General features: G+C 35.8%; 1 protein-coding gene across 2 annotated transcripts in view; it reads right to left on the bottom strand.

Moving 5' to 3' along the window:
- LOC138694807 (uncharacterized) overlaps positions 1–11,978 on the bottom strand; it is a 74,838-nt gene continuing 62,860 nt past the window's right edge. For both annotated transcript variants that reach the window (XM_069818893.1, XM_069818892.1), the window contains exons 11-14: positions 11,237–11,472; positions 7,926–8,097; positions 4,559–4,786; positions 1–3,041 (exon numbers count right to left, since the gene is read on the bottom strand). In XM_069818893.1, the coding sequence (XP_069674994.1) occupies positions 4,563–4,786; positions 7,926–8,097; positions 11,237–11,472 (632 nt within the window). In that variant the 3' untranslated portion in view covers positions 1–3,041; positions 4,559–4,562. The remainder of the gene's footprint in view (positions 3,042–4,558; positions 4,787–7,925; positions 8,098–11,236; positions 11,473–11,978) is intronic.

Below are 11,978 nucleotides of genomic sequence, written 5' to 3'. Positions count from 1 at the left end.
TTAGTTGATTAAAACAATTTTATTTAAGAGTTAATATTAGATAACTAATACAAAACATAACTATTGTACATTTTATAGATAAGTTTATTAGTTTCAGTCATAAATAACTTAAGCCTATAGTTTTCAAAATCTTTTTTTTTACATTTACTTTCACGTATTACCTCACATTTTACATATATTATTTTACATATTTACTTCGATGTCACAGAGACAAAAGAACTTCTAAAGCCTTTCTTTGTATGAAGTTCTACATCTTAATTAATTTGTTTGTAATGCATATTGCACAATTTAAGTTAATAACGATTTTTTTTATTTCATTTGAATGATACTTAAACTGAAGAGTAATTCAGAGTCGGAGATTTGACAGGATGATTTATAACTAATCAAATACAAAACTGAATCCTTGGTATGTACTATCCCAGGATTTGCCTGAAGAGCTGGATAGAGGAAGATGGTCAACTGGGATAAGTAACGTATAAAACGCAGCATTAAGCTGAAAACTTCCAGTACACCCTTAACAAACTTTACTAGCTACCAGTACTGAGTATCAGTGGGTACCGGACAAACTAAATCACTGGTCCTGCCTCTCACTTGCCTAGCAAGTAGAAGATCAAGGATAATTTGTGTCTGGCGATGATAACGATGATGACTGGCAGGCTGTGGTAATTCTGAATCAGGTCCCACCCACATTCGAAAGCTGTCATAGTAATATAGGTTAAAGATTATTAAGTCAGATGACACTTCATTTAGGAGTGCCAATATTCAAAGCCGCCGAGAAGGGGGGGGGGGCAAAGGGAGCGAGTGTATATGGGCCCGTGAGCAATAAGGGCCATCAGATTGAGTCTGATTGCTTTTTATTATCACGAATAATTATTCGTAGATACATACGGGTACTATAAAATTTTGTAAGAATACAAACGCACCCTCACAGAAAACAAGAGGCGCCAAGACCAACAACGACCAGTTCTGAAGATGACCCAAAATAGGTCGAAACATGCTAACAAGGTACGTTAAAATTTAACCCAGAAAGTTCTTATCATACATATTCCGAAGAATATTTGTTACATAAATTTGACATATTAACTCAACAATAGTAGAATTAATACAAATTACCACTTCATATGTAAATATTTGACTTTTATATAATAGAATATCGGTTTCCCGCATTAACGTTCACCGACAATTAACGACAATTGAGGGCCCCGGCATTTGCCTGAACTATATTTCCATCGCTTGTACTGAACACGTTCAATTATTTATTGCCTTGTCCTTTTTAACTACCAAACTTCCGCTGGCCCACCACCACAATATGCTAGTGGACTCTCTCAAACCGAAGTTGCAGGATACATTTCTTTTTCAGTACATTGTATGTTTCGTGTGGAAACTTTCGTCTTTTCGTTGTCGTTTGTCTAGTAAATTCTGTTCATTAGTGGTACTGGTTATACAGTAGTTTAACTGCACAATGGACAAGTACAGGCATAAGTCGGGAGCTGAGAAGCACACGGAGAGACAGAAAAAATTGGAAAATATTAATATGGGTGCTAGACTGCGTGAAAAATATTATGAAGACATTAACAAAGAGATCAGTGATGAGCCGAAATATTTAAAATAAATTCATGCCTCTAATTTAGGGCCAACCCCATTGAAACCTATGAATCTCCTAAATAGTTTGAGGGAATTAAAACTGGATACTTTATTTCCAAATATTTGTATAACCATTAGAATATTCTATACAATTCCTATGACAGTTGCTGATGCTGAAAGATCCTTCAGCAAAATGAAGGAAATAAAAAATGTATTCAGATAAACAATGTGTCAAGAACGACTGAGTAACCTTGGCTCCTTAGTCTGGAGAGCGATTTGCTAGATCTTTAAATTTTGATAACATAATTGATGATTTTGCATCAATGAAGTCAAGGAGAGTTGTTTGTTGATGTTGGACTGCAAGTTAGAAAATACAGTTGTTTAAGAATAATGTTTTATGAATATAATATATTGTGCTAATGAGAAGTTTTGCTAAAAGTTTTCAACGTAATAAAAGTGTATATTTTTAAGTTCGTATCTGTGTATGGGGTTATCGTTTATTTATTTTGCAAATAATTATTATGGTTAGAATAACTGGTAACTTGTAATTGTAACTTTTTTCAACGGGGGTCCGAGTACAGTATTGCATAGGGGCCCATAAATTCTGTCGGCAGCCCTGCCAATATTTATCAGCACATACTGCATCTGCTTATTTGCAGGTATAGATTATTAAAAATTTAACGCAAGTTTTGTTGGAAATATTAAACTAGTAGGCTATGTAATTCTTTCAAATCCTAACACTGGTACAGAAAGCAAATGGAAAACTAATGCATCGTGTCAAGAACAACTGAACCATGGGTTTTTACAGTAAATGATCTACAGGGGAAATTAACCGCAGAAAGTCACAGAAAATTATACCATTGTTTGTGTTTATGAGTATGGCATACAAACAAAAACAGGAACACAAGAACTGAAAATGTTCTACATACTAATTGGAAACCCTATATACACGAGATATTTTATCTCATTAGTTGCTAAGAGTGGAAAATCTTTAATATTGGTGCGGTTTCACGTTAATTAATACAATTAATCACAATCATCCTTCAATTTTTCTCCCAACTCTAAATAGCTACTGCAGTTAGAAGAGTTCGTGGGAAAAACGAATGTCACAGTTTTCATAAGATTGATGTCATTATCTAATTCAATGGATCACTGCGAAATTTAATGTTGTTCTTATGAAAAATGGTAAAAAGGAGAATTATCACCACGAATACAGTAATCCTTTCCTTTATTTTCTATAGAAACAGCACTACATCTTGCAGATATAGACTCAATTAGATCATTATCTAATCCTTAACAGAAATGTGACATTCTTCGTTTTTCCCACGAACTCTTCATAGCATTTTATGAGCTTATTTCGGAGATTCTGATGTTGGTATCGATGATATTCGTAGGTCATTTTAGGAATTTTCTTGAACATTGTCTTCATGTAGAGAATCCATTATTGAGAATGGAACCTAAAAGAAAATATATAAAACAACATACAAAATTCTCAGTTACATAAAATAAAAGTGTTTTACTAAATACAAAAAGAGGCATACTTTCCTGAATTTAAAGGAAGGATTTTAATTTAAAAGCATTAAATGAAAATTTCTTTTCACTCAGTTTTTAACTTGAATATTTTGGTTCACTAATGACTCATGTCAAAACTCTTAACATTTTCATCAACATATTTGCTAGATTTTCTTTTGATACTTTCTGTAGAATACTATAAAATCTAATTATAACATACTTAGCTAATTAAAAACAATTTCAATTGTTCATGTACAGAGTGGGCAAAATAAAACTAGCCCGGAAAACAGTTTCATGAAAGAATCGTGTTACGATGCAGACATCTGATATTGCGCACCAAACACCAATCTTGAGATTATGCAACGGCTCTTCCAAGTACTCATGGGGATTTACTGATGCATAATGGCGCATGTTCTGTGAGGTAACATACCCTGACAGGCTGAACCAGGCTTCTTCTAAAGAAATGAAAAATTGAGGATCCAAAAGTCCTGATTCCACTTCACTCAGAAACCACCGGCAGAACTCAACACGCTAAGGTTCGTCTGGACGGTGTAACGCATGCACAACAGTAAATTTGTAAGGATACAGATGCAGGTCCTTTTTGATAATGTTTCGACATGACACGACGTTCTCTTAATTCCCTCTTGCACAGATAAACGGCGTTGCGATTTCGTTGAACTTTGTTCCAGGCTTTCCTGCACTCGAGCAATGTTTTCTGATGTTAGAATTCTTTTCGAATAGTTACAGTTTTTATTCGCTACAGAGCCCGTTTCACGCCATTTTGCCACTAAGTTTTGCATTACAGCCTTTGCTGAAGGTTTTGCCAAAACACGTCCAGTCTGAAACTCTTGCACAAACAGTTCCGCACACCTTTTCCATGAATTATGTTTCACATAACACTCGACAATGAACATGTATTGTTTTATTATGAGCACCATTTTGTGTTGCATTCAACTGGCCACTAAACACGTCTGCTCTTCTCACTCACTCAAACGTAATGACACAGTGAAGCTCAGAACAGAGCATGCGGGAGATGCGCATACGCGACATGCGACAGCAACCCATTGTTGCATCAAAATCACGGTTTCCTGCATTGTCAGAATCATTTCCGCGTCAGTCTTATACATATAAATTCATATATTTCATATATTTTTCTGCGGGCTAGTTTTATTTTGTCCACCAAGCATATGAAGCAATTGCTTAAAAAGAAAGTCTTCTTAAAATTATAAAATCCTGTGAAGCTTTGCTGCTAGTGATTTATTAAATCTAAGTAAAGAACAAAATAATTTATAGATCATAAATGTGAGTAAACATTTAAATGTATTTCTACTGACATATTTAACAAAGAAAATATTACTTACCATCCTGCAAAATAAGGATGAATTCTGTATTATAACACTCGTAACAGATTTCTACAGGCCTATCACAGAACAGCAAGAAAAAAGAAGAAGGAATAACTTACCAATTTAACGTCCTTCATCAGCCCAATGAACATGTCTATTATTCTCAAAGCCATTAAAATCATCTTCCAATTTATGTTGCATACTATTGCTGTCTTCTTCCCTCTTCCTCTTGTACCTCTCGCGAACTACAATATAGCAGCCAATCAAAATTAAGAACTGTAGAAGAAGCCACGCGATCACAAGCCCAATGATAGCACCAAAATAGACACAGACTGAACCAGGTGTATCTGCAACAACAATAGTTATACTCATTATTGTATTCATTCATTCAATCCGGAGAATGCTATTTTACCAAAATGATATTAAGAGTTGCACATTGAGATATTGTTACCACAGGCATATACAGTAAGTATATAAAGTTACATGCTAAGGACCGCTCCCCCACTTTGTGGAATCGAATCAAAACGAAATGTCTGCCAGCACTCACATCTAGTGGAATCGAACCAAATAATGACTTTAGTACAGTTATGTGAAGAGGTGGAAAGAGAATAAATAAATATCCAAAACAAGAAAAGGAAATACTGGATAGATGGAGAATTATTATCACTTTATTTGACTCAGTGGCGGCTCCTGCATATTTCTTAAGAGGAGGAAAGAGGTTAACAGCATGAAATGACACCTTCTTGAATGAAATATTCTACAAATTAGCCTACATGCATACCTGTAAGACCAGGTAGTGTTGGGGTTGGCCTTCCCTTCTGTATAGCAATAATCTGTTCTTCTAAACTGAGTTTCCTAAATTGTCCAAAATATATTATGTTTTCACTTCCTTTCATTGTTGATTAATTGCGCAAATTAACAATTACAATGAAATTCACAACCTCGTAGCATTTTTCGAGAACACTACAGCATCACACGTGTTGGAAGAGACTAGCTACTAACACGTAATCGAAACAGTTTTACGGAAATGGGAAATAATAATCTGAGGAAAGCGAGAACACTGCACCCGCCCACGTGGTCCCTGTTGCCACATGTACATTTTACAAGTTCAGTATCACATGCTTTTGAAGAATGTCAGTTCTTGTAAAGTCATACTATCATTATTGTTCAAAGCTGCCGGTGGCCGATTAATTTTTTATGTTAAAAATGATGTAGTTTTGAGTACCTACTTTCAGTTTCAAATATATTTGTACAAAACTGACAACTTGGCTGTTGCCCTGTCTAGTAAACAATGAATAGAAGTGAATTTCAGCGGCCAACTACGTAGAACTACTTCCTCTTTACAAATATAATCTTCATCTTACGATGTTTGGGTGACGTATATACGTCCGTTGATGTGACATATTAATGAATTAAATACTATTATAGTCACAATCATGCCATGGTATGAAAGAAAAATTTCACAACCTCGAGCGGGAATCGAACCTGCGACTTCCTGGTCTCCGGTCAGGCGCTCTACCACTGAGCCGCCAGTATGAAAGGATAATTCCGAGCCTTTGGCGTGAGACGAACTCGATAGCTCAGTGGTAGAGAGCCTGACCGGAGATCAGGAAGTCGCAGGTTCGATTCCCGCTCGAGGTTGTGAAATTTTTCTTTCATACCATGGCATGATTGTGACTATAATAGTATTTAATTCATTACTTCCTCTTTGTTTTACATAAACCCGACTTTAACTTTCAAATATCCACGAAAGTTTCAAACCATGAATAGCCGCCTATATAAAGTACAATGAATAATATTTTTGATTTATAATTTTAAAAAAAGTTTATATGGTTGCGTTGCGTTAAAACTGTTTTTGTTGTGCCTCCTCCTAGATGTGTTCTAGTCTGGTTGAATGCAAGATCGTTAGATGGCAACAGTAACGAGCTTGCTGCATGACCAGTCGGTTTTTATTTCCCGCCCATGCGCTGATTCAGAGGAGGATCTCCTCACTCTCCGTTCATTTACTCGCTTTAAAACTCTGGTTCTTTCCCCGGCTGCTAGTGCGCTGTTGTCTATGTGTGTTAACTGCAGTAGAGGAGGAATGGAGTGCCTTTCCTCTACACAGACAATCTCGCATCTTTCTCACAGTTTTCTACAGCACATGAGCGCGCGTCGTTTAAAACTCGATCATCCGAGTTCTTGTTATAGCTGTGAACTTAAAAATTATCGAATCTTCCTCGAATTTCAAGGCACATATTTTATTTGGTATTTACTTTCAAAAGAAGAAAAATGTGAGGAGGACGTTCCTCCCTTCCTTCCCCCGAGGAACCGCCATTCATTTGACTATATTCTGAGAAGTGAAGTGAAGTGAAGCAAAATTTCGTTCTGTAGTGCTGCTTTGGATTTTAATTTTTGCCTGGTGTTTGCGTTAATTTACTTACTTTGCTTCAAGGATTATCACAGGAATAATTATTATGGTAGTACTTTTATGTTTTGTCATACAGTAGCAGAAAATTCTGAACAAGATTTATTAAAGTGTAATTTTCTGTATACGTATTATTTCAGCAATAACTTTAACCAAACAAATTACGCTACTAAAAATGTATACTCCTCAGTTGTTTTTTCACGAAGGCTTCACGAGAACTTACGATCATACCCGAAACAAGAAGTTCTGTTCCGGCAGTGGAATAAATATTCTAGCTCATAAATTCTATTCGATTTGATTTGGTTTGGTCGATTCGATTCTACTAAGTGGGAGCAACCTCTATGAAGACACTTGGGGGGCATGGAGATAGAGCCCCCTGCTTTCCTAACCTCAGCACTAGAATGAGGTGGTGTGGTCGACACTACACTCCAATCGCCTTTTACTTCAGGGGAAAGATCGGTACTTAATTTGTTAGGAGACTGAGTGGACCTTGGGGCCATTTTGGAAGTTTGGCAACTAGAAAATCCCATCACAAACCAGGATCGAATCCTGAACTTTCCAGTCTATAGCCAGTTGTTTTTCCAACTGAGCTAACCAGTCGCTATACAGTATATACATATATATTAATAAACTACAGTAAAGTGATTTAGAAATGACCAAAAACAGTGATAAACATAATTATAATAATATCATAAGAAAACAGCCAAAAAGTCTTTAAAAGACATTTAATTACGAAATATTATTTGAAAAGGACTGGAGAATATGTAACCTTGAAAGTTCAGGTTCGAAATTAATTTGTGTTTTTGTCGCTAGAAAAGAGGGCATTCAAACAGATATGCTTCAATGTTTAGTTCTCATTTTCGCACTCAAATCTTTCTTGTCTTCACATTTTAAGTTATACCTATCTATATTAATAAATGTATTTTTCAGTCCCTTGCAGATTTAACATCACACCATTCAATATGTAAGCTAGCTGTGATAAAGAATTAGCCTTAAAATACCAGAATTAATAGTTCTGTATCATATCAGTGGAACCAATTACGCAAGTTGTTAATACGTTACTAAACATGATTCATTACCTTCAATGCCAACTATGATCCTTCCATTCGTGTCTGGACCCTGTATAAGTGAGCTTGGAAGTAGCTGAGGACTGTGGACTATGAGCGTTGTTTGAAGAGGCATTTCTGTACCATTACCAGCAGATTCTCTTTTACGTCGACCATAAGCAAAGATACCATTCCCACAATCCACCTACAAAATAATATGTTGTAAAAATCTAGATATAAAAACGATTTACTGTAAAATATAACACGGATGTCGAACAATAAATGAATAAAACCAATGAACAAAGTTATGATTATTTCCTTGCAGTCCAACTATCAACAAGGCATACCTGACTGGCAGAGCCATGCTTCCTAGAATGCTGCCATGAAAACGCAGCTATTACAACATGGTGATTGCTTACTCGTGATTCATTACCCATCTTGAGAGGTCACTAAACTACGCTTTCGTTCAAGTGTTTTGCATTGTGTACTGAGAGGCAGGGGCGGATGCAAGGGGGGGGGGATTAAGGGGATATATCCCCTCCCGAAATTTTGAAAAAAAAAAAAAAAAACGAAACAAGAAACAAAAATAATATTAATTTTAATTCGTGAATGTACATAGGAATTAGAGAGTTTTCCACGTAAATTCTCTTTGCTAAAGTGTTAAATTCCAAGAACTGCAGGGAGATAAACACAGCATTCTTACTTCAAGACAGAGAGTCATGAAGAGTATTTTAGGATTTTAATTTTCCTTCTCTTCTTAGACTATTTCATTAGTCAGCTCAAGGACAGGTTTTTAAATCATAAGGGAATCCTAAAGTCCGTACAAACTTTGCTGCCTAAAAACATAGTGCGAGCATCAGATGAAGATTTAGAAACTGCTGTTGAGGCTCTAGTGATCAGTGGCCCAATGATGTTGATGCATCACCAGAGTCTTTATTCAATGAATTGAAGATGTGGAGAAGAAATTTCCTTGATCAGAAAAATCTTCACCTAATACCTACTGATTTTATATCATCTTTGAAAAGGTGCAATGAAATTTTTTTTCCCTGCACTCACAAGGCGCTGAAACTTTTCTGCACGTTGCCTGTAACTACAGCAACACCAGAACAGTCGTTCTCAACATTGCGGTATTTGAAGACTTACTTGAGGAGCACGATGGGAGCAGACAGATTAAATGGACTGGCCTTGATGTATACATTTAAAAATGTATAAGTAAAAGCTCATGAAGTACTGGATCAAATGTCTAAGAAGCCTCGTCGCCTTCTTCTGTAAATGTCATTCTGTCATTCTTTTTGTATTGCAGTCATTGTAAATGTTAAAATTAAAAAATTATGGTTTATTTAACAATGCTCGCAATTGCAGAGGTTATATCAGCGTCGCCAGTGTGCCGGAATTTTTTCCCTCAGGACTTCTTTTACATGCCAGTAAATCGACTGATATGAGGCCTGTCGCATTTAAACACACTTAAATGCCATCGAGCTGGGTTGGGGTAGAACCCGCAACTTCGAGCACAGAAGGCTATACCGACTATGCTACTCAGACCAACTTGTAAATGTTTGTGACTCGGAAACAAATTGTAAGTATATAAACTTATTTCTCATTACTCCATTTTTACTATCTCCTCAAATCCCTCCCCGAAAAAAAATCCTGCGTCCGCCCCTGCTGAGAGGTAACTACATTGCATTACATGTCTTAACTTATTAATGTGTTCATCAGTGGCGAAGCTAAGGTGTAAATACTGGGTAGACTGAAAAAATCTGCTTACCTTATATCTTTTTATACAGCAGATGTTTCTCGGCTTTTCTATCAAAATATTTTTTGTGACACAAACCCAACACAAGAAAATGATGACCACTCATTTTCACTCCCCAAACAGAATAGAGATATAACAATCTAACTTATTTATCTCAGAGCACCCTGTTAGCCAAGGACATTTCTTATACCACGAAAATTGAAAACTTCTATTTTGTCTTCCTCCATCCACTATTTTAACACGTAAATGTGGTGTCGATCTCTTATCTTTATAAGCACATTTTGTTTCATACGTCCAACTAAAATGGTTTCTCTTTTAATTCTGTAAATAATGACCTCAAAGTTCTCTCAGTATTAGCCATTTCATACAAAATTAATATGTAAGACAAACACGCATGCACTTTTGATTAAACTAATGCTCAACAACACACCCCATTCATAGAACAACAATATAGTGCGATGTATTATTGTGACGGTAAGCTACAAGGCTAGCCTCGTTTAACATGGAGATGTAGCAAATCGATACCCCCTTCCTGGTCCCCTCTCAAGCTTATGAGCCAAGGTTATAGCCTAGATCATATTGTAATAGATAACTCCTCGCTACGTTAAAATCGGCAGCATTTTGAAGATAACAACCGCCAGGATCGTCACCCGTCTGCCATAAACGAACACGAGATGGCAGCACAGTCGCTAATGCAATTCAAATGGGAATTATGACGTGACTCCTTATGTAACAACTAGATGGCAGCGTAGTAAATCTGACAAAAGTTGTTAACCTCAAAGCCTATAAGCCCGACATATCTGTTACATATATGATCTAGGGTTATAGTCATCCCTTTAGGGATTAGTCTAAGATTGGCCTTAGGATTCTTGTCTTGCCCATCCTTAGGAAGTGATCATTCCACTTTTTTAAATAGGTAACTCTGTATTTGGTTCTGGAAGGCAGTTACTTTAAGTTCCTCTCTTAACTTTTTAATTTTGTATTGATCCCAAAAGCGTACAATGTTTAATTCTTCATAAGAACTCGTACAAAGGAATAAAATTCCAAAACGAATAATTTATCAACGAAGTATTAATTACTATACCAATTACTACAACATCAACACCATCTTCTGAATCCGTGAATCGTATAATAATGATGATAATAATTATAATGATGATGATAATAATAACAATAATAATAACAATAATAATAATAATAATAATAATAATAATAATAATAATAGTAATAGTCGTCATCATCATCCTTCTACTCTTCCTCCATGATCTGACTAAATTAATTAGTCTCTCCAAATTGTTCCTTTGATTTTACATTGTAAAACTTTTTGGTGCAATCTTTCTCAATTTCTTCGTGAGAGGTGTTTCAGGCGGTTTCTTTTACAATAATCTATTTTCTATGAAAATGAAGTAACCTGAAGGTTCTGTATGATTTTATGATACTATGACGCTTCTGTTCCCTATTCCCATTAATGTCGACTGTCTGAAAACGTAGGAACCTCAATCTTCCGCCACTCTGTGGGCCTCCATGGCCTGAAATGAGAATAACTTGAATAACTTATGACACTTGTGTGAACTATAATACTTGTACTTACCCTGGGACATGTGTCTGGGCAGAACTGAACCATAACAATGAAACGGACCACAAGTGAATTGAAGAATTTGAACGCTCGAAAGTTAGCCACGAGAGACTTTGAATTGGGGCCAGCTTTAGTGAAAGCTGGGAAAATAGACGTATCAGGAGGGCATCCTCTTTCATTGAGAAGAAAAATTGTTTCAGTTCCATCTGCATTGGTCGCAATTAGATGACCAGCTGTGATGTCAAAAGGACCTTAAACATACACAAAAGTTATTAATATAAAAGGAGGAGAAAACAAATCCATATAGATATGGTGTATTTCACTGTGAGGTTCTGAATATATGCATTTTCAAAGATTTTTACATTAAATAATAAAATGAACTGAATAAAAAATGTGACACAATATTTCATAAAATACGTAAAAACATACAAAGTAATGTAACATTTTCCACAGGGGCGGTTATTCAGGTGAAGTAGATGAAATGCCACTTCACCTATTTACGTGTAAAACACAATTTTTATCTCGTATTAATAATTAATTCTAGTTATTACTGGTTTCGTATTTCTAAAATAAAAAAAAGTTTTATTTTCAGTCATTATTAACAGCGTTAGTTATATAAATATTACCTGTAATCGTCCACTGAATAGAATAATGTCAACTGTTACGAGCGCCGAGCGGTATCTATTAGAACCTACAATACCGTAGAGGTGAAATTATTTAGACTCCCATTCTCATACAGCACTTGGTTTCCATGGTA

This window comes from Periplaneta americana, chromosome 2 (assembly GCF_040183065.1).
Source record: "Periplaneta americana isolate PAMFEO1 chromosome 2, P.americana_PAMFEO1_priV1, whole genome shotgun sequence".
NCBI lineage: Eukaryota > Metazoa > Arthropoda > Insecta > Blattodea > Blattidae > Periplaneta > Periplaneta americana.
The sequence above is the reverse complement of the archived record's forward strand: the minus strand, read 5'-3'. Positions and strand labels throughout refer to the sequence as shown.